The following is a 23134-nucleotide window of genomic DNA, read 5'->3' on the forward strand; positions in this document are numbered from 1 at the left end:
TATGCCATTTGCCTAACAATGAAGAAGGATGAAAAGTATGTCCAAAATCTATTTACTAAACTATTCGCCTTTTAGAGGTTGAACATTGAATTCTAATCATCAAGAATGCTGAGATGGGAAGATCTGTGTGGTACCTGTGGTCCTCCAGATGTTGTTGTCAACAAACACCCTTTGTCCCTAACCCACTGGCCAAGCTGCTTGGAACTCATGGGAGTTGGAGTCCAAAATATAGGGAAGGTCACCAAGGTTCTCCAGCCCTGCCCTATGCTCTTTTTGTTTCAGTAACAAAGAGAACCCACATTTTCAACAGCATGTGTCCATGCCTGCCACTTTTTCCAGGTTCTAGCAGCATAGCCCATTTTCTGTTGGCAGGGGAGATTGAAACCAGAGCACACTGGAGTCATTTGGTGACTATGAGAAAGCCTCTATCCTTCCTTCTCAATTCCCACTCCTGTAAAATTACAGTAAGTAGCATCTCAGTTTCTCTGGTGGCATGAAGACAATGAGAGAAAGGAAAGTTGCCGTGGTTTCCCCTCCCACCCACCCACCACCCACCTCCTTATACAAAGGGCCACAGCCCACCCTTGCTTGCTCTTACCAGTCTTGCTCATAAGATGGACTTTGATTTCCACATCTCGCTGGTTGGGACGTGGGGTCCAGACGATGGTGGTGTAGTTCTTCCCTGTTTCACCCAAACTGATATTCATAAAGCTCAGGTTCACTGGGCATGAAGGCAGAAAGAAAAACAAGGTTGTAGAGGAATTTAATAACATTTCAATTCCTTCCTTAAGAAGACAACAGAAAGTAATGCCTGATTAACTCCATGGAGCATTGGAGCAAGGACGAGGAATCTATGGCTCTCTAGACATTGCTGGATGACAGCTCCCAACATCCCAGACGATTAGCCTTACTAGCTGGGGACCGGTGGGAGTTGAAGCCCAAGGACATCTGTAGGGCCATAGCCCCCCCCCCCCAGCCTTGCTACAGAGTCCTCCATAGAGGAAAAACAACATAATCAAAGGCAGAAAAAGCATCTGGAAGTGATACCCTATGATCCCATGCATGGATTCATCTTCTCTCCCCATCATCCTGAAATTCTGCATGAAAAAAACCACAGATAAATCTGGAACATGGCATAGATTTTTGTTTTCTGAGAATCACTGATTCTGAAGGGGGTGGGGAAGGTAACCGAGATAAAGTGTTGCTTTGCTTTCTTTCTGCTTCCAAGAGTGATAGATACTTCTGGCCATAGCTGTCAAGTTCTCCCTTTTTAAAAGGGAAATTCCATTATGCTGAATAGGCTTCCTCGCAAGAAAAGGAAAAACTTGACAGCTATGCTTCTGGCTGTGGAAGTCTGAAACTGGGGGTTCTCCAAGAACTAAGGTGGAGCCTTTTAAGCTCATATGGCAGAGCATTTCTGGATGGAGAGAGGGGACCTGACACCCATACAGGAGCAGGTTGTGAGTCAGATGTGCAGAATGTGGCAGACCGTTGCTTTTGCAGCAAGCACGCACTTGGATGCTGAGCAGCTTGCGGCACAAGTGATGGCACCAGCAGCCTCTACTGGCATTGCTTGCTCTCTAAACGACCACCCAGAACCCATGTTGCAATGCAGCCCCATGAAATGAAAGTAGCACTTCTTCCTATACCTCCAAAAGCACCGTTTAGTAAGGGCCCTCTCCCCTTAGGCAATCCCACTCCTGGTAGAAAGCTTGTCACTCAGCAGCCACCAATGCTTGCTCCCGTGTTCTGAGCCCTCCAGCCCCAACGATGACAAGCAATCAGAAATATAGTTCTTTATTGGCAAAGCACTCAATTACATCAGTTTCTAAGGTGCAACAAATATACACACTACTCCTGCTACTTAGCTAGCTAGGCATCTACTTCTTCAAACTTATGCTCTAAGTTGCAGCAACAATGCAACCACACACCATTCAGCTCACCTAAACCCCCACAACTGATAAAGTGTGTACACAAGTGGCAACCTATACTAGTGGCGGCTCCAGCTGCCCCTGTCGCTTTAAGCCCCTCCTTGTCCTTGGAGACAGTGTGGGAGGGGATGGAGATTCTAATGGGCTTGACTCTCTCTGGGACTGTCTCTTCCGCCTCTGCGCCTTGTTGCAACTCTGCCCCTGCCTCCTTCTCCCAGACGATTCCCTCTTCCTCTTCCTCCACCCTCTGCTCCTGTCAGGCAACTGCCAGCGACTCCCAGCCAGTTGCCAGAAACGTACAAAGACAAGGGAATGTTTCTTACCATCCTCTTTTTATCCAGTATTTACAGAGAGAGGCTGTAGAACCCAGCCTCTGGATAATGGTGTTGTCCCTAGTGAATCTCCACCCCCCCCATCTCCTCCACTTCCCCATTCATCACTTCTACGGGTGCTGCTGCATGCCCTCTGCTTTTGAGCCCTTTGCTCTCCTACTGTCAAGGCTTGCTGGGTTCTGGGAGGAGCAGGTCGGGAATGCTTTCTAAAGACACTGTGTCTGTCAGCTGTCAGCCCCCTGCTGCTTCCTCTTCCTCCTCCTCTACCATTATTTCCCAACTTTTCCCTCATCTAACTCTGAGCTGTGACCTCCCTCAAACCCCTGTTGTAAATCTAAATTGTCTTCCTCTCCCCCCTCCCTGGAAGAGTCAAGCTGGGGAGGCGGTCTCCACCATTCCTCCTCTGCCCAGGCCCTGACACCTTCTGCCTCAAAAGTGGCTCAGAACCCCATAAGTCACTGGCTCCTTCCCCTGGGTCAACCTCCTACCCCATGCCTCTTCCACCCACCCCTCAGATGCCTTCCCATTCCTAACATTTTGGAACCATTGCTCTTCCCTTGGAATCCACAGATCTCTGGATCCACACATTTTGCCCAGTCTTCTGCCTTGCTCCCTCTCTCCCCTCTCTTACTGACCACTGCTACTGGGCCAGTGGTAAATTCTGAACTGCAGGAACTTTTCATGACAGCCCCCATAACTGAAGCACCAAAGTGAGTCCAAAATGCACATTGCAGTGCTGGTGCATCACACACACACACACACCCCACAAGAACAGCACCAGATAGCACAATACCCCTTTTTTAGGATGAACTGACCATCATAGAATTACTGAGCTGGCCTCATTCTCTGACTTCCTCTAGACTAATTGTACAAACAATAGTTCAACTTGAAAGCTTTGTCACCACCTCATTTACATGAATTGTCTCTGTCAAAGAAAGGTCTGTTAAATGTGGAGAAAGACAGAGGCAATTTTCACACAACAGAAGATCTCTAGTTCCTCAGACAAGAAATCAAAAAAGAAAGCCCGACCAATTATGTCCTATTGGTGCAAGAAGGCTTCGTTGGTTGGCATAGTTAGAGGGTACAGTTTGGTGGGGGCATGCAGAGTGAGTCTTTGTCTGACATCCCTCAGGACACCAGTTCAAGACCCATGGTGGACTCAAGTCTTAATACTTGTTGTTGATCATACTGTAGAGGCATCTTTGTTGCAAAACAATGCATTACCTCCAGGCAGGCAATGGATCATGGATGCCATGAAACATATCATTCTGACTAGCAGATGCAACCTACTAGAAAATTCTCCATTGGAATGCTGCACTGCAGCAACGGAAGAATATTTCCTATATTCATCAGTGAGAAGACAATGTTGCAGCTTGGATCTTCTGCCTCAAGTACTCAGCTTATTCACACATGAATGAGGCTCAGGCTTGCATGTTTACCCCCATGAGGACCCTTTATTTAGTTACTTCTTTCATGGGGGCAAACCATAGTTTGCCACTATGTCAGAAACAGGAAACCATGGCTTGCACTTCCTCTTCCAAATCGAAATTGCGAAACAGCTTCAAATCATGGTTTATCATGCATAAACCAAAGCATGTTGGTTAGGATGAAATGACAAAGCACTCTGTTGCTGAAAAGGGAGAAACTAACTGATACAGGGCACATGAGGGGACGAGAGAGCATGCAGGACTTGTTCACATAGTGCTTTATCACTTGGTGTCACTTCTGAAACAAGCCATAGTTTTCTATCAGCCCTTTATCCTGCAAGTCCCTGATCTGCATCTTGGGGTCAACAAAGGAATCACTCTTCTTGCATTTGGCGCATGGACATCAGGTATGCCTTCTGGGGACCCCTGAGTCCTCCACAAAAGCCTTTGTCTGGGAACCTTTGTCTAAAAGCTGTGCCAGGAACTTTGAACCTTATTACCAACAACATAAAACAAGGTCAGTGAGAAGCCTCCAGTTTTTGCTGAGCTTCAGCTCCCATCACTCTTTGCCACTGACCATTTTCTTCTTCTTCTTCTTCTTCTTCTTCTTCTTCTTCTTCTTCTTCTTCTTCTTCTTCTTCTTCTTCTTCTTCTTCTTCTTCTTCTTTCAGAGGATCTTTATTGTTTATATTTTTCAAATAATTTTTATTTGTTTTTCAAATACAGAATTACAAAAAACCAAACAAAAACTCAGAACAAAATATGAAACAAAGAAAAAAAATACAGAATACAACATAAAAAAAGAAAAACTTCTCAAATCTTATATTGTTTACTTAACATTGTTGCCTCCCTTTATTCCCCCTCACTGGGTCCATTATATAATCCAATTAAGCAGTTTTCATCTTATCTCTTAAATTAATCTAACACATTTTATCATTAACACTCAAATATCCTATTCTAAAATTATCATCTATTCTCCACCAATAATTAATCAATTTATCCAAATCAAAAATTATTTTCCCTTCCTTTATCTTCTGTTTCTCCCCTTAGCCTAGGGATTTCTACCAAGAACTTTCCATAAATTTAAATATTAATTCTTATATCATACAAACATTTAAACCCATTATATCAAATTTAACCCCCCTTCCCCTGAATTCCGGGTCTCCCAGATTCATCAGTGAGTTCCATAAATAATTCCAGTTTCGGACCATCAAAATCAGTCAAAAAAGTTACACCCATTACTACCCCTCACCCCACTCCCACCCTGTCCCAGCCAACCCACCATTCTTCCAGCCCTTTCTCAGTTTTTATTCCCTTTGTATTCTGACCCCAGTATGGGTCCTCCCCTCCCTCTCTCACTGGGAGGACATTACTCCATGCTGGTTCTTCTTTGGTGACTTCTTTAGTGACTCCTTGGATCAGGCAGATGTTCTGTTCTCCCCCTCTCACTGGGGGAACCATGTTCCATATATCTTCCTCCTTTTTTAAAAAAATCCCATTACACTGTCCAAGACTGGTGGTTGTTCTTCTTGCGTGACTTCGCTCTCTGTTAGGGTTATTCCTTTTTCTCTGTCTTGACAATTCTGGTTCCTTTTACACCATTCTGTATTGCTTTTACGCAACAATATATTATTTTGCTGCAGTTCGTTTCTAAAGTCCAAAACCAATTCCAAAAGATCATACTGTAAGCCAAGGCCATCAGATGATGTTGTGGCTACAGTCATCCTTTTTATCTCAGATTTCATGGGAACAGAGCAGAGCAGGAAGTTGAACAATTGTATTTCCAAATGCCTCAGAAATCAAGCTTATGTCCAAACTGGTTATATTTCTCATTTTTAAATTCTTTTTAATGTCTTAAAATTATTATGTCCATTTATAAAAAGAACAATGTCAAACTCTCTTCACAATTGACAGTTGTCAGCGTCAGAAGGGTAAACAAATTCCTTTCTATTGTGACATCATAATGGTGACTCGATGCTTCCTCCTGGGACCCGGCTTCAGTTTCCAGGGGGATTTTCCCCAGTCCAAATTGAGATTTTTTTTTTTTGCAAGGATTTTAATAAATTTAATCCTTCTCCCCTTTACCCTGCCTCCGGGGGAAGGAATTCAGTCCTTGATATTTAGAAGGTTCCTTTCACTTTTCCAGCTATAGGCAAATTAACTGTGTTACGGTCCTCACAATGGGGGAGATCGACTTCCTGTTTTAATCTCCTCCCGTGGCCAATTCATTCCAATTATTTAAAAAATTCTTAAATTTCTCCTTTTACTCACGGTATCCAATGTCCTCATTTTTTTTCAATTTTTAGGAAGAACTGATTGCTGTTGCCTGGCAGGATCGCAGCTTCGTGCCTCTGAGATAGTCGTGCTCCGATGCGCCACGTTAGCTCAAAACCCCCTGCTCTCTCGCCGCCCAGATTTAGGCTAGCCGAGGGAGGGAGGAGCTCGCTTCTGGCATCTGCCGGATCCACATCCCCAAAACGCTCAATTCAGGGTTTCTTCTGGGGGGCTGCTGCGCTGAAGCAGTCCCCCCTTGCCTCGAAGGCACACGTTCACCTCTCAGCTGAGGAGAATGGCGCCCGCCATTGCTGCGCGATCAGCCGGAAGTCCTGGCCACTGACCATTCTTGCTGGGGCTGATGGGGGTTGCCATTTAGTAAAACCTGGAGGGCCAAAGGTTCCCCATCTCTGACCCAGAACATACAGCTGTATCCTATAATCTCTGAGTGTGAATACAATTTCTATTTGAATTTCAAGAGGTGTTTTTTTTAAAGGAGCACACACACTATCACCAATCAAGCAAACAAATACATCAAGGATTATTCAAAAGTCCTCCCCATGACTTGTTCTTATTCTTTTCAAAGGCACCTACTTTAACTTAAAAGGTAAAGGTAAAGGGACCCCTGACCATTAGGTCCAGTCGTGACTGACTCTGGGGTTGCGCGCTCATCTCACATTATTGGCCGAGGGAGCCGGCGTACAGCTTCCAGGACATGTGGCCAGCATGACAAAGCCGCTTCTGGCAAATCAGAATAGTGCACGGAAACGCCGTTTACCTTCCCGCTGTAGCGGTACCTATTTATCTACTTGCATTTTGACGTGCTTTCGAACTGCTAGGTTGGCAGGAGCTGGGACCAAGCAATGGGAGCTCACCCCATCACAGGGATTCGAACCACCGACCTTCTGATCAGCAAGCCCTAGGCTCAGTGGTTTAACCACAGCGCCACGTGGGTCCCTATAACTTACAAGAAACAAAAACAGCAAATTATGGGTGACCATGGAAGCAGTGCCCAAGGGCCAGGCTGTGGCAGGGAGGCGGGGATGGCCTTGCTCCAGTTTTGTGCTCCTCATCCTAAGCAGGGAATTTGTGCAATCTCCACAGGAAACATCTTCTCTTTCTCTCCCTGGGTTTGACAGGGATGGAGGAGCCTAAGTGGCCCTCTGGATGCTCTTGAACTCCAACTCCCATCAACACCAGAAAACATAGCCAGTGATCCAGGATGACAGGAGTTGTTCAACAATATCTGGAGGGCCACAAGTTCCCCCTGGAGGGTGTATTCATAAGGCTTCACTTACCTGACTCACGCATCGCATGCTCTTCCAGGACAAATGGCTCCCCTGGCCCCACACTGGTTTCTGCCCACAAGTACAACTTGTAGGGAGTATGGGGGGCAAGGTCAGTGAGGTTAAAGTCATTGTGTTCAGCACTGATGCTGTAGGAGGTGGATTCCAGCGCTGTCTGGTTGGCTGTCTGGTTGGCTAGGCGCAAGAAGGCAGAGAGGGTTGGAGCATTACCAATTAGGGTTGTCACAATTAGTTGTCACTATTGGCAGTATTACAAGTAACAGTAGCAGCAGTATGCTTAAAAACACAATCTATACCCCCACATCCAAAGTACAGTATGCTTAATTTTTAATAAGAATGTTTTGGGCTGTATTTCTGGACAAATGCCCACCCAAATGCCTCTCAACCCCCCCCCCCTAGTATTCCACAGACCAAGCTCACTGCAAGCCAGAGAAACCCTTCCATGGACTCACCTTGCTGGAAGGCCAACTTGTATCTCAGCAATTTCCCATTGGGGAATTTGGGGGGCGTCCACTCCAGTTTCAGTGCCGTATCCGAGATGCAGTCCAAGTGGAAGGAGGCTGGAGGACTGGGCACTGAGAGGAAAGGAGAGTGAAGATAGGGAGAGGAAGCATTTGGGACCACATGTGGTGAAAAGAAACACTCCCGTTCCAGAAATTTCTTGGGGCTAAAAAGCTGAAAGTGAGCAGGCCAGGCTCCAAGCGCACCAAGAGACCAGACTGCTACCCCTGGAGCAGCAGGAGCTTTGTGCCTGGATGTGGGAAGCCCAGGTTCATATCCCAGCTCAGGCTCAAAGTTCACTGGATTACCTTGAACAAGTTATGATCTCTCAGCACAACCTATTACAGAGGATTAACAAGCTCCATCTTAGTTAAACAATGGGATAATGTTTCAGCTTCCTTTCTAAAGTATCATTAGATTATAAACTACATCTCATACACAATTACATAAACATGGTCTATCAACAACAACATGCTCTTGCAGATGCAATAAGGAAACTGCTTCCTTGAAACATACGGTATGTTTATACAGTGTTCAGTTTGGGCAAAGTTTTGGAAAAAAGTATTAGGATGAATAAATAGCATTGTGGGGAAAGAGTTAAAAATTTCAGAAGATAACATCATTTTAAACTATAGTTTAACCCTAATATGTGGGGCTTGACAATTGGTTAACATAAATGGATTCTCTGTGCCCTTACATCTGCAAAAAAATTGATATTGATACATTGGAAGGACCAACGTTCGGCCCCCTTCAGTCAGATTATGCATGGGAAAATTTAATGATATTGGAAAGTATTTGTCAAAACCACAGTGACTTAAGGGAAACAAGTATTTTATGCAAGTACGCACATACTATATAGTAAAGGTAAAGGGACCCCTGACCATTAGGTCCAGTCGTGACCGACTCTGGGGTTGCGGCACTCATCTCGTGTTATTGGCCAAGGGAGCTGGCGTAGTTATATAGAGAGTATATAACTACAAACACATCTAAAGCAGCCATGATGATTAGATCTCTATATCAGGCATCCCCAAACTTCGGCCCTCCAGATGTTTTGGACTACAATTCCCATCTTCCCCGACCACTGGTCCTGTTAGCTAGGGATCATGGGAGTTGTAGGCCAAAACATCTGGAGGGCCACAGTTTGGGGATGCCTGCTCTATATGCTAAGAATCAGGCTCAATCAGTGAAAGTTGCCTTGAGACTGTTTCAAATGAAAGTCCTTCCCCTCCTGTTGGTGGGCATTTCCCTGGGTACCCATAGGGAATTTCTCAGATTGGAATCTATCCAATCACGATTTCTTAGCGCCATCCTTAGGATCTCCCCTTTCTGTAGTGGGTGCGGTCATGAGATTAGAGGTTGGTTGGCAAGCATTCCGGTATGTGGCCTTGAAGGCAAAACTCTGGCTATGGCTTAAGCTATGTTTTAACCCAGTGGGCATGGCCCCCTTGATATTGAGGGATGATTTTCAATCATTGTGGGAAAAGGAGATAATAAAGGAAGTGCAGGCCTGTGGATTGTCTCATCTTTTCCTGGAGTCTATGACATTTCATCAAGCCAGAGCTGTGATCTCTCAAAGACTGAGTGACATTGCTAGACAAGAGGGCATTGCCCTTGTGAAACCTGGGATGTTCTTGGGGGATCAGATATTTCAGATTACACCAGCCCCTTATCTTGAGGAAATCCACTATGTGGAATACCGTAGACTCTTCACAGCTGCTAGGTTAAATGTCCTGGAATCGGCGGTATTGTTGGGAAGGTACAAGGGAGTCCCATATGCCTAGAGATCTTGTCATTGTGCCCTGGGAGTGGTTGAGTCAACTGAACATATTCTGATCTGCCCATTCTATGCAGACCTTAGACAAAAACTTATAGCTCCACTCCTATGCCAACTGAGACCTCTAGCCAGAAAAAGACAGGTGTTTTTGCTGAACAAGTCTACTGGAACAACAGCCTCCTTGGTAGCCAAATTTCTTTCTCTGGCCCTTAAGCGTCATAAGGTTAAAATTGACAGCATTGACATGGGTCTAAATGTATAGCCTATTTCTTATTGTCGGTTTAAGTTTTAAGTTCCCTTAGAGGTTTGATGCTTTAATTTTTGAATGGATAAATGTTTATTTCTGATTGACGGTCAAATAAAGTGATTGATATTTTATGGTTATTTTGTTATTGCTGTTTTCCTCAGTTTTTAAAAATGTTGCAATGTATCCTTCTTCTTTTTCCCTTTAAACCAGTGTTTCTCAACCAGTGTGCCTCCAGATGTTTTGGGACTACAACTCCCATCATCCCTAGCTAACAAGACCAGTGGTCAGGAATGATGGGAGTTGTAGTCCCAAAACATCTGGAGGCACACTGGTTGAGAAACACTGCTTTAAACAACAACGCCCTACTACAGAGGACTGTTGAAGGATAAAATGAGTTTACCCAACGTTACACTGAGGTTTGCTGGAATTTTTGTGGTTGTTACTGCTGTTATAATTTCTGTATGCTTTGCTACTTGTATCTAACAAAGCAAGGCCAGAGAATGCTGTGGGGGGGCTCAGCCCCTAGAGGTAAGAGGAGCATAAAGTTAGGAGCAGGTTAGCCATATGCGTTGAGGGGAATATAAAATGTGGACGGTTTGGGGGTGATGGGCTCAGGGCACTTACCTCCCTCAGGGGTGTTAAACTCCAGGGCCTCATTGCGGGGTCCCTCGGCCTGCCCATTCAGCACAGTCATCTGAAGTCGGTACCGGCTCCAGGGCCTGAAGCCCCCCAAGGTGACTTGAGACACATCCCCTTCAATCTCCAGGTCCCCGTGGGGGTGGGGGTGAAGGTAGACCTGACGATGGCTGTGCTCTGCCATGGTCCCAAAGTTTGAATAATAAATCTGGGGAAGGGGGAGAGAGAGGAACAGAGATTTTACCCCCAGTTCTGTTAGCCACACATGCACTCACAATTGTTTGGTTCTGGCACCCTTTGTGCAAAGTGCCTCTTGCCATGTGCAGATTGCCTCCCTGCTCCAAAAGAGGGTCTTTTTTAAAAAAAACCTGATGGGAATGTATCTTTGATCATGTAAAGAGGGATTTTGCCCTTTTAATGGTACTTTGTTGTTATTATTATTATTATTATTATTATTATTATTATTATTATTATTCCCCACCTTTTCTCCTGACAGGGACTCAAGGCAGCTTATAGATAAAATAAGAACAGTTTAATCTATATGGGTCCAGAATGTTTCTGAGCACATCTTTACTCTTTCTCAAAGGGCCTATCAAAAAAAAAGGCAAGGAAGCAACATTAAATACAACATTTTATCCTGGCGTTCGGTGCAGTTAATATGGCAGCTGGGCAGAAGGATGAAATTCTGGCTGGGACAGTAAAATTATTGTGAGTTGGCAGAGCTGTTTTGCATTGTACTGAAATCCTTTAGGCCAGTCAGGTGTGTGTACACTCAACTAATATTTTTTATTTATTTTTAAAAAACACAACAAAAATTCTGCAGCAGATTCCAAATTCTGCACCACAATTTGCTTCCATAAATTTCTCTTATTTTGCTCTGATTTAGTCTGCAAAGGCTTACTATATCGCATAATTTAGACTGCAACCCTATACCACCTATACCGGAGATTAGGTCTTATTGATCTCAGTGGGACTTCTTTTACAGTAGATATGCCTAGGATTATGCTGTACTATTATTTTGGTTTTGCTAGTGACAGAGCAGCATTGTAATGGGTCCGGGGAAATTTATTTCAGAGTGGGATACAATTTCTGAATTGTACAATTTCTGAAAACAAGTGAGTAAAAAATGAACAGACCTCTGCGGACGCTGCCCACCCCCCCACCCCCACCCCCTGTTACTGAGGTGAGGTTTTGCCCTTACCTTAAATCCCCTGAGGTGGCCGAAAATTTTCTGTCTGTGAAGCAGGCTCCAGGAAATCTTGATGGTTGTGCTGTTGATTACCATAATTCCCATATTCTCAGGGACGGCTTCGGGTACTGTAGGGAGAGCAATTAATCCCATTCAGAGGTGGCCAGGGAAGAAGAAGAAGAGAGGGCCTGAGAGCTTGGGCAAGCCCAAAACGTTTCTCTACCTGAGACCAAACTGGCTGGACCAGCAGATGGCTCTTACATCAAGGCTGGCACAGGGACAATGCCCTCGGCTGCGCCCGAGAGGTGTCGACTAGGCTGAAGAGGCTGCCTTGTGGCGGCCACCTCACCAAATGCAGCAGTGGCCCAAAGGTCCCAGAAAGCACCCCAAAAAAAATTCACATTAAGGGCTCACCCACGCTTCTGTTTGTCCCATGATTTCTAGTCGAGGGTGCAGGGGGGGGGGTTGTTTCTCCCACTGCTTTCCCTGGGAAAACCCACTGTTTACCACTGAATCGTAACAAAGAGCGATCTGCAGAGAACACAACTGATGTTTGTCCCGATTCAGCAGTAAACAGCAGGTTTTCCTGAGGAAAGCAGTGGGAGAAAAGATAAATCTCTCAAAGCCATGCGTGGAACTCATGGGACAAAAAAAAAAAGTGTGGATAAGCCATATATACATATATATTTGACTGTTCTTATGGGTCCCTTGCTGTAACGCCAAAGATTTTTACTTGTGATCAAGGCCCCTCAAATTTGTAATTAAAAATAATAATTTAACTTTTTATAAAATTACTGACTGTTCTCAAAGGTGCCCTGTTATGAATTTATGATGTCAAAAGGAGGTTTTGTCCCTCATCCACAACCCATGCATCTTTTTCTCTTTCTCTTTTTTTTACCATGCCCACTTTTACATTGTGGTCTTGCCCACTTTTATACTTCAGCTACACCATAGGTCAATTCAGTTCTTGGCCCAAAAAAGGTTAGCCACCCCACTCCTGATCTAATGGCAGGGCCAGGCCTGATACTTGGGTGTAGGCCTAGTTGTTCTGGAAAGCAATATGACAAGTGAGGAGGCTTTTTTTGTGTGTGTGTGCAAATTTCTCCTAATACATATATTTCGCAAAGCAATTTTGCCTAATATACAAAGGTTTGCAAGTGATTATGCCTAATACAATGCACGTCATGTTATTTTCACTAATATATGATGTTTTATGCACACTTCCTCCTTACACTTGTATTATTTGGTTGGAGAACTGTAGCACAAAATACAGAGACATGCAGGATGCAAATGACAGCTGCCTTTCAATTTGCATACTGTTTTGGAAAGGGGTTGCATGGAGGGGTTGCATGGAGGGGTTGCATGGAGGGGCAGCACATCCCGTTTCACTGCTCGAGGTGAAAGGGGAAGTGCTGCCTTGCCCTGCTGCTGCTCCCATGATGATATCTGTTGCTGCCACCGCTGCCCACATATCCCGCTGTGCCATCACTGTGTGCCTTGCCATGTCTGCCATGGCCGAAGAAGTAACACTGCCATTTATGCCAATTTCACACCAGACCCAAAATGGGCAGGATCTCACCCTCAATGGTATTGATTTCAATACATCTGCTCGGAGTGGAGCTTGGTTGGCGACAACCCTGAATTAGGTAGGTTTGCATTAAAACCTGAATGGGAGTGAGTTTCTCCCCCAAACCTAGCAACAACAGAGCCACACTTTTTCGATCCTAGTAAGACACCCATGATGAAATATGCCTTTAAAAAAAAAAGGTGTTCTGCTGGCTTTAACCTGGCTTTGTTTGAGGTGTTCCTACCTCCCCAGAACATCTGAGGTGGCCACGATGGGTAAAAATCCAAAGTGACATGCTTGTCACTACACCTCCCCCTTCCACAATAGCAGCTCCTCCCCCCCCCCTACTCACCACCCTCCCCAGAGTAGCCAAGAGTGGTGTGCGGTTCAGGTCCTTTGCCAAAGCCATTCTGCGCCTGCACTTTAATCTCGTAGGGTGAGAAGACAGGGGTTTCCGTCACCACCACAGGGGGGCGCTCCACCTCCACCGTGTTCCATTGCTCATGGTTCCTCGGTCGCCACTGCACAAGGTATTTCAGCATCGGGGCGTTCCACTCCCTGCGAGGCAAGGGCTGAAAGGGAAGGGGTGAGGAGTGGGGTCAGAGGAGGTAAAGGAATGGGGAACAGCAGCAATGCTGAGCATCCGAGCACCTGTGCTGGATCAGGCCAGAGGCAAGTCTACTCCAAAAGCAACCAGCCAGGTGTCTCTTAGTGCTCAGAAGCAGAGCAATAAACGCAGGGAGCTTCCCCTGCGGCTTCTCCCGGCTCTTTTTGCCTCTGTTCATGCAGCTGTCACTTTAAACCATCATGGCTAAGCTCTTTGGCTAAGATGTATCCTGCATGAGATCATGTGATCGGGGGGACGGGGACAGGGGGAAGCCACCTAACCTTACGGGCTGTTTTCATTTCATTTCATTTATTTATTTATTTAATGAAATTTATACACTGTTTGATTGTAAAGAAAACTTAAAATAGTCTACAAAAAAGACAAAACAATAAAATGGAGGGAAATTCAAAAGCATACTTTAAAACATACAAAAACAAAATTAAAACAATAAATCACCTCATCTGATGGTAGTGAGTTCTGTGCTAGTTATGGTTAAATGATGAAGTACTTTTCTTTCCTTTATTTTGGCAAACCTAGCGTTGGGAGAAAATGGAAAAGCATGCCCTCTTCCACTCTGGACTGTAACACCCTTACCTGTAACCCCCTTCTGCCCAGGCACAGGTCCAACACTCAGCGTCTAAGGACTTTCCCAGGAAAACCCGCTCTTTAAAGCTGAATCACAACAAATGGCAATTCGGGTTTTCTGTGGATTGCCTTTTGCTCCTATTCAGTTTAAAGAGAGGGTTTTTGCAAGGAAAGCTTCAGTGACCTACTCAAGGAGCCCCAATGAGATTTGAATTCAGATTGCCTTGGCCTAGGTCTGTTTTAGCTGCTGTCTCTCCTTCAGCCCTGAGGCCACAGTACGACTAGGCCCAGTCCTCCCGTGGGGATGTGATGAGATAAGCCGCAGCATGGGTGGGGGGGGTGGGGGGGAAGAGGACCCGGCTCGCTTTTGTAAAAGCTGAGACAGATGTAAAGAGAGGAGCAGGGGAACTGCCCATTTGAAAATAAAAAGAGAATGCTTTAAATATGTAAGGGAATTCCTTGTGGGCCTGCCAGGACAGCAGCTGGAGAACCAGTGGTTTACTTTCAAATGCCCAGACCCTTTCTCCACCTTCTTCCTCTGTTTGCAGTAGTTAAACCCTTGCCCTGCGCATACAAGAGAGAAGCCAGCAGAAGGATCACAGGAGGAACTGAGTTAAATGGATGTCTGGGTATGAGCTTGGCCGCCCCACCTGGAGAAGAAGGGAAACTGCTGCATCCTCTTCCCATGCCCGCACGCCCCTCCTTGTCAAAGGGATGCATGAGCATTGGGCTTGTCCAGCAGCCCAGACTCTGGAAGCATATCTTTCTAACTCCTGGTGTGTGGTCTTTGCTCCGGTTGTGTCAGAAGTGCCACACTTTTCCAAGGGTCCAGCAGGGGGAGGCAGTGGCTTAGAAGAGCAAGGGGGACCCACCTGAGGAAAGGCTCTATATCTTCCCCACTCCATGCTAGGCTCCAGTGTCGGATTTACATATAAGCTAAACAAGCTATAGCTTAGGGCCCCACTCTCTCTTGGGAGCCCTAAAAAGGCAAAAAACTGGATGTGCATTTCCAAAATATAAGATTAAAAAACAAATAAAATAAAACCTACATACAGCAACAGTGGGAAATGGCTTTAGATACCTATTAGGTCCATAAATTACCATAGCATACATTCAACACAAAAAACAGCGACAATCTGTTGTTGACAAAGGACAGCTGGACATATAAAAGGCCCCATGACCTTCAGTAGCTTAGGGCTTCATCAAACCTAAATCCGCCCCTGCTAGGCTCTGAACAATTATGGGGCCTGACACCTTTCTCCACTGACCTTTGGCTCTTGCAACTTTAATCACTGCCTAAAGCAGAAATTGAAAAGGCAATGCTTTCTTCCTCCAAGACTTCCCACACAAGGAGGCAAACCTCACAAGGTGCAGAAGGAAACAATACGGTTTGTTTTCAAAAGCACTCCATTTTTGCTGTTGTTTACGCCTTAGTGGGTATCAAGTGTAATATGAAGCAATATTTTGCCTCCTGAATAACAGATTTCCTTGGGCCGTATTCATTTAGCAGAAGTAGTGCAAGGACTCCCACTAGCACAGAGGGGCTTTCCCTCCTTTCCTCCCCATGTGCCCCCACTTCCCCAATTCTATTCTGGAGGGTCAGGAGAAACCACAGAAGGAAGGAACACTGAGACTGTTTTCCTGCGCAGGTCAAAATGCTTGTACTGATGGAACAATCTCTGTAGCGCAACACTGAATTCCACCCTTTGTCTTTCTGTGCGATAAAATGGGCTTTATGTACCCAGTTCTACCCCATGCAAAAAAAAACCACACAGGCTTAAATTTAAGCTACTGCCTTTCATTTTCTAATTGAATGGAACCTGGTTTGAAGGAATGTGCATTCAATAGGAGTATTCCTCAAAAAGCTGCAGAATACAATGGAGTGTGGCTAATGTCAGGGGCAAAGGTAAAGGGACCCCTGACCATTAGGTCCAGTCGTGACCGACTCTGGGGTTGCGGCGCTCATTTCGCGTTATTGGCCAAAGGAGCTGGTGTACAGCTTCCAGGTCATGTGGCCAGCATGACTAAGCCGCTTCTGGCGAACCAGAGCAGCGCACGGAAACGCCGTTTACCTTCCCGCTTGGAGCAGTACATATGTATCTACTTGCACTTTGACGTGCTTTCATAGAATCATAGAGTTGGAAGAGACCACAAGGGCCATCCAGTCCAACCCCCTGCCAAGCCTTCAAACTGCTAGGTTGGCAGGAGCTGGGACCGAGCAACGGGAGCTCACCCCGTTGCAGGGATTCGAACCGCCGACCTTCTGATCAGCAAGCCCTAGGCTCTGTGGTTTAACCCACAGCGCCACCTGGGTCCCCTACTGTCAGGGGTACTTTGCGTGCAGAATTTGGTGGCCAGGTTGCTCACCGGGGCAAGATGGTTTGAGCATATTACGCTGATCCTGGCCCAACTGCATTGGCTGCCCATTACTTTCTGGTCACAATTCAAAATGCTAGCTTTGACCAATAAAGCCTTAAACGGCTCAGGACCGCAATACGTCAAAGACCATATGAAACAACCCAGACCCTGCAATCATCAGCTGAGGGCCTTCTTCATGTGCCTCCTCAATAGAGGCCCAGAGGGTGGCAACATGAGAATGGATCTTTTCTGTGGCGGCTTCCCATCTGCGGAAGGCTCTCCCCAAGAGGCTCGCCTGGCATCTTCACTACACATCTTTAGGCACCAGGCAAGTATGTTTCTCTATAACCAGGCCTTTGGCTGATTGAAATTTCTATGGCCTTTTAAATGTGTTTCATAGAATCATAGAATCATAGAGTTGGAAGAGACCACAAGGGCCATCCAGTCCAACCCCCTGCCAAGCTTGTGGGAGGGGGAGTTATTAGTCTGTTTTTGTTCTTGTTTTATTATGTTATCTTGTGTTCTCATTTTGTATTTTTATGTTGTGAATCACCCTGTGATCTTCAGATGAAGGGCAGTATATAATTTTAATAATAATAATAATTGAATAATAAAATTAGGAAGCTGCTCCCCACTCCTTCACTAGATGGGTAGTTGCCATAGTTTTCAGGCAGATGTGGGTGCAGGATGCCACCAACCTTTTGAGAGTCATACAGCAGGCAGAAACTGAGCAGCTGCTTCTCCCTCTAGATGCTGGTGTGAACAGGTGTTTGAATCTGAACTTATTTCTATGGTTTATCTCATATCATAAGTACTGTATAAAATTGACATAACTTACATATGACATGAGATTCTCCATCATGAAGTTAGCTTGTCTGTGGTACAAACCTGATACCAGCCATCATACCTGTATCATGAAGTGGGTGCATGTGACAAACTGTGGGGTTGAAGTCCTGGATTGCACCCACTTCAGGCTACAGGGATGATGGCAAACCAGAGCAACATACAGAAATGCCATTTACCTTCCCACTGTACCTATTTATCTACTTGCACTTTGATGTGCTTTCGAACTGCTAGGTTGGCAGGAGCAGGGACCGAGCAACAGGAGCTCACCCCGTCGCAGGGATTCGAACCGCCGACCTTCTGATCAGCAAGCCCTAGGCTCTGTGGTTTTTCCACTTAAGTTCTTTCCACTTAAAAAGGAGAGAGAGGAAAAAAACTCTCCCTAGAACATCAGGGAGAGAAGTTTATGCTGAAAACATTTCTAAACTTACATGCTTATTTGCTTCATGCAGCAATTTCTTTATTTAACTTGAGGGAGCATTCCGGCACATTCAGTTCCCCTAAAGAGGCTGAAGTGATATACCACAGGTTGCAACCTTGCCCTTTGACGGGTAGGGAATGCTAATCCATACCCTCTGGTGTCCCAGACAAAAGTAATCATCAGGAAGATAATTCCTCTTGACAGCAGCCACAATCCTGGGTTAAACAGGAAATGGGAGCCACATGGCCACCCTCCCTCAGGGCCACGACTGAACTGTGAGGTGCAACCAATGCCAGGCCAGCTGTGGTTAACACAGAGTGTCCCCTCCACCTCCTGTATTGTGATAACATTTGTCTAGCTGAACTTGGTATATGCCTCCCCGAACGGAAGCATCTGGCACCAGCTCCCTCCTGGGAACGCAGCCCAAAGTTCTCATCACTATGGCAAGCACAAGCATTTGGGGACAATGCCGGCAGGCAGACACAGTGCAGTACAAACATGCCGCCCCTTTGCATGGGAATGCAAACAACACAGCAAACCCAAACAGAGCGAAGATAATAAAAGGCCCAAGTGGCGTGTGCGCGCACTGTGTTGCCTCAATAGAAACACTCCACTCTGGCACCCTGTGGCAGCACACTCCATGTGCCCCCTCAGTGAAGAGGCCAGTCTCTCATTCTCTCTCTCTCTTTCACACACACTTCCTCTGCAGGGCTGGAATAGCGGACACAAAAGAGAGACATAAATGCAGAACTCCCTCATGTAATTTAGGCTGTAGAGGAAGTGAGAAAGAAGAAGCAATGCCATTAGCCAAAACGTGTGCTAAGGAAGGAGAGGAGGGTGGTGGGAATCCCCCAGAACTAAGAGGGTCATTTGCCTGTCTCATTCAGAGGGAGATTATTCCCAGAATCCTAAATATAGTGACTGAAAATGAAATGAGTGTGAGCTGGAAAGAGCCGGTTCAAATACCACCTCCAGTTCAGTGCCCCTGACACCTGTAATAAAGGGTTTGTAGAATCATAGAGTTGGAAGAGACCACAAGGGCCTGGAAACGATGCCTTATGAGGAACGGCTTAGGGAGCTGGGTATGTTTAGCCTGGAGAAGAGAAGGTTAAGGGCTGATATGATAGCCATGTTCAAATATATAAAAGGATGTCATAAAGAGGAGGGAGAAAGGTTGTTTTCTGCTGCTCCAGAGAAGCAGACACGGAGCAATGGATTCACACTACAAGAAAGAAGATTCCACCTAAACATTAGGAAGAACTTCCTGACAGTAAGAGCTGTTCGGCAGTGGAATTTGCTGCCAAGGAGTGTGGTGGAGTCTCCTTCTTTGGAGGTCTTTAAGCAGAGGCTTGACAGCTATTTGTCAGGAATGTTTTGATGGTGTTTCCTACTTGGCAGGCGGTTGGACTGGATGGCCCTTGTGGTCTCTTCCAACTATGATTCTATGATTCTAAGAATGCTTGGCCTACTTCACAGGGTTGTTGTAAGGAATACTGAGATCAAGGATGTGAAATCCTCTGAATGTTAAAAAAAGAAGAAGTTTGTTTTGTATCAGCTGAGATAAATTTAATCAGGATGACCTGTGGTTGATTCATTATATTAGATTGCTTTTGGGTTGACTTTGTTTAAAAAGGCTTTTATATGTAGTATTATGAAGCCCTGACTTTTTTTGTTTGTACTGCACACTGAGTTTTGGGGGAAAGTGGCACAAACAAACAAAACAACAAACAAAACAACAAATCATTGAGTAACTTTCGTTCAGACCTTAACATCTGTTTGATTTCGTTCCACTGGTGGCTTCCACTGGGGACATGCTATGCCTTGTGTTAGGTCCACCCCATGCTGTGATCTGAATTGTTTAGCAGGCACATTGACAGATGCTGCAGCAGAGGTGCAAGAGCAAAGTGCTGAATATGTGATGTTTCTTGCTCAGTTAGGCATGGAGATAATAAGACTGACCAACCTTACAAGGTTATTGTTAAGATTACAACAAGATAAAATGTGTGGCTCAATTGGACCACACAAAGCAACACACATACAAAGCAACTAGCCGCCAGGAACATATTGCTTGTGTGCCTTGCAGAAATACCCAAAATCACCTCAGAATTTAGGTTTAGGCAAAATTCAACAGCAACTCTTACATCTGCTCAACATGCTGCTAAGTCAGCCATGGCACTAACATTGTGGAGGAGGAGGAGGAGATCAAGGGATACCAAGACTAGGGCTGCAAGAGTATTTATATTTTACCGTCCAGGTGATGATCATATTAGTAGTCTCGTTCCCCTTTCCTTTGACATCAGATGGATTCCGCTTAGGGGCTAGAAAGTAATGGATCACAGTTAGGTTTGCTTATATATCAGCTCAGATAAAGCACCCCACCACGACTAAGAGGCAGGTAATGGCATTTTCTTATGTCAAGCCACTTGTTCCCTCTCTTTCTCACATTTGGGCTGTGAGTAGCCAAAACAGTATCACACATGAGGGAAGTAACAGCAGGCTCGGGGGAAATCCCAAGGTTTTCAGAAATACAAAAAATATTTAGGAGACAGAAGAATTAACAGAGGAAAAACCTTAAAGCAGTCCGATTAAGATCTGTGCATTCTCAGTGGCTATGAAATTCTGCCTGTTGCAGGCCGGGGGTGGGGGGGAGGAAAGCCTGGTGTGGGGAAGAATAGAATAGTGGGGCTGGAACCCTGAACAGAAGCACTCTGAGCTGTAACATTTCGTCTGTGTGCATTATGTCCCTGTGTATCATAAGCACTGTTGATTCTTGCATGCAGTACCTGCTGCTGCCACCATGGGCAGCAGTGCGCAATGCATTCCTTGGAGCCTGGATCTGCTATCACTGTGGATCCTGCCGCCCGAGGCAATCGCCTCACCTTGCCGCATGGGTGGGCTGGCCCTGCTACAGGGAACGATGCATATAGAACACCTAAGCCCCAAACATGCTTCTCCTTGGCATTGTGGGCTTCCTTACCTGCAGGATTTGTGACATAGCTGACAGGGTGGGAATTTAACGCACTATCCCCGTGATCATTTCTGGCCTTCACATAGAAGTTGTATTTCCTGAATGGAGAAAGGTGAAGCGTGGCCCACGGCTGGTTTCCTGGTACAGTGGCTAACTTTTCCATTTTTCCTTGCCCAAAGTTGCTTTCGTCACAAAATACAGTATACTCTGTGGGGAGAGTAAAGGCCATGTCAATAGTTTAACAGACTAAGCCCCTCCCAGAAATAATCAAGGTCATCACAGCCTTTGACTGGGAAGCCCCACCATAACCAACTGGGAAAGAGATGCATTCTCTGCACATGCTCAGAAGCGCTCACTTTCCTGCAGGCAGTCTCACACAGAGACAAAAATAACATTGGAGCAAATGTGTGACTTAAACAGAGCTTCCAGTTCCAAGTATATCTCAAATGAAGCACAGCATTGCTTCACACATAATACAGCAACAAACCCAGTAAGGAGTCAGAACTAACCCCTTATGGCTTTCTGACAAGAATACCTGCAGGAGACAAGCACTTTCTGACAGTTGTTTGTCACACTTGAGATGTTTAGTTCTATACTTACGAAAATGAGCTGTGAGTCTAAAGCACATGCTAATGAGATTCTTTACAAAATGCATTGGTAGTGGCAGGGAAGTGCTATAAACATATGATGCATTTACAGCCATGGTCCTTAAGGCCCACCTGGCTTCAAGATACCGTAACTCGTTTTCTACCCTGCCTTCTATTGCAAATAATAATAGGGAAACCGCAGAGTGATGCCATTCTGCATCCATAGAGAATTGTGGCCAAAGATGCCTTTCAATTAGTAAAACAATTCAGGTTGCAGATAACTCTAGTATTTTTGTTGTTGTTGTTTAGTCGTTTAGTCGTGTCCGACTCTTCGTGACCCCATGGACCATAGCACGCCAGGCACTCCTGTCTTGCACTGCCTCCCGTAGTTTGGTCAAACTCATGTTCGTAGCTTCGAGAACACTGTCCAACCATCTTGTCCTCTGTCGTCCCCTTCTCCTAGTGCCCTCAATCTTTCCCAACATCAGGGTCTTTTCCAATGATTCTTCTCTTCTCATGAGGTGGCCAAAGTATTGGAGCCTCAGCTTCACGATCTGTCCTTCCAGGGAGCACTCAGGGCTGATTTCCTTAAGAATGGATAGGTTTGATCTTCTTGCAGTCCATGGGACTCTCAAGAGTCTCCTCCAGCACCATAATTCAAAAGCATCAATTCTTCGGCGATCAGCCTTCTTTATGGTCCAGCTCTCACTTCCATACATCACTACTGGGAAAACCATAGCTTTAACTATACGGACCTTTGTCGGCAAGGTGATGTCTCTGCTTTTTAAGATGCTGTCTAGGTTTGTCATTGCTTTTCTCCCAAGAAGCAGGCGTCTTTTAATTTCGTGACTGCTGTCACCATCTGCAGTGATCAAGGAGCCCAAGAAAGTAAAATCTCTCACTGCCTCCATTTCTTCCCCTTCTATTTGCCAGGAGGTGATGGGACCAGTGGCCATGATCTTGGTTTTTTTGATGTTGAGCTTCAGACCATATTTTGCGCTCTCCTCTTTCACCCTCATTAAAAGGTTCTTTAATTCCTCCTCACTTTCTGCCATCAAGGTTGTGTCATCTGCATATCTGAGGTTGTTGATATTTCTTCCGGCAATCTTAATTCCTGCTTGGGATTCATCTAGTCCAGCCTTTCGCATGATGAATTCTGCATATAAGTTAAATAAGCAGGGAGACAATACACAACCTTGTCGTACTCCTTTCCCAATTTTGAACCAATCAGTTATTCCATATCCAGTTCTAACTGTAGCTTCTTGTCCCAAATAGAGATTTCTCAGGAGACAGATGAGGTGATCAGGCACTCCCATTTCTTTAAGAACTTGCCATAGTTTGCTGTGGTCGACACAGTCAAAGGCTTTTGCATAGTCAATGAAGCAGAAGTAGACGTTTTTCTGGAACTCTCTAGCTTTCTCCATAATCCAGCGCATGTTTGCTATTTGGTCTCTGGTTCCTCTGCCCTTTCGAAATCCAGCTTGCACTTCTGGGAGTTCTCGGTCCACATACTGTCTAAGCCTGCCTTGTAGAATTTTAAGCATAACCTTGCTAGCGTGTGAAATGAGCGCAATTGTGCG

General features: G+C 45.4%; 1 protein-coding gene across 1 annotated transcript in view; it reads right to left on the minus strand.

Moving 5' to 3' along the window:
- L1CAM (L1 cell adhesion molecule) overlaps positions 1 to 23134 on the minus strand; it is a 108625-nt gene that overhangs the window by 22632 nt on the left and 62859 nt on the right. Inside the window, 8 exon segments of the mRNA XM_060268696.1 lie at positions 599 to 721; positions 7263 to 7445; positions 7724 to 7846; positions 10418 to 10637; positions 11631 to 11746; positions 13538 to 13757; positions 20247 to 20317; positions 20977 to 21174. Of these exon segments, the coding sequence (XP_060124679.1) occupies positions 599 to 721; positions 7263 to 7445; positions 7724 to 7846; positions 10418 to 10637; positions 11631 to 11746; positions 13538 to 13757; positions 20247 to 20317; positions 20977 to 21174 (1254 nt within the window).

This window comes from Zootoca vivipara, chromosome 16 (assembly GCF_963506605.1).
Source record: "Zootoca vivipara chromosome 16, rZooViv1.1, whole genome shotgun sequence".
NCBI lineage: Eukaryota > Metazoa > Chordata > Lepidosauria > Squamata > Lacertidae > Zootoca > Zootoca vivipara.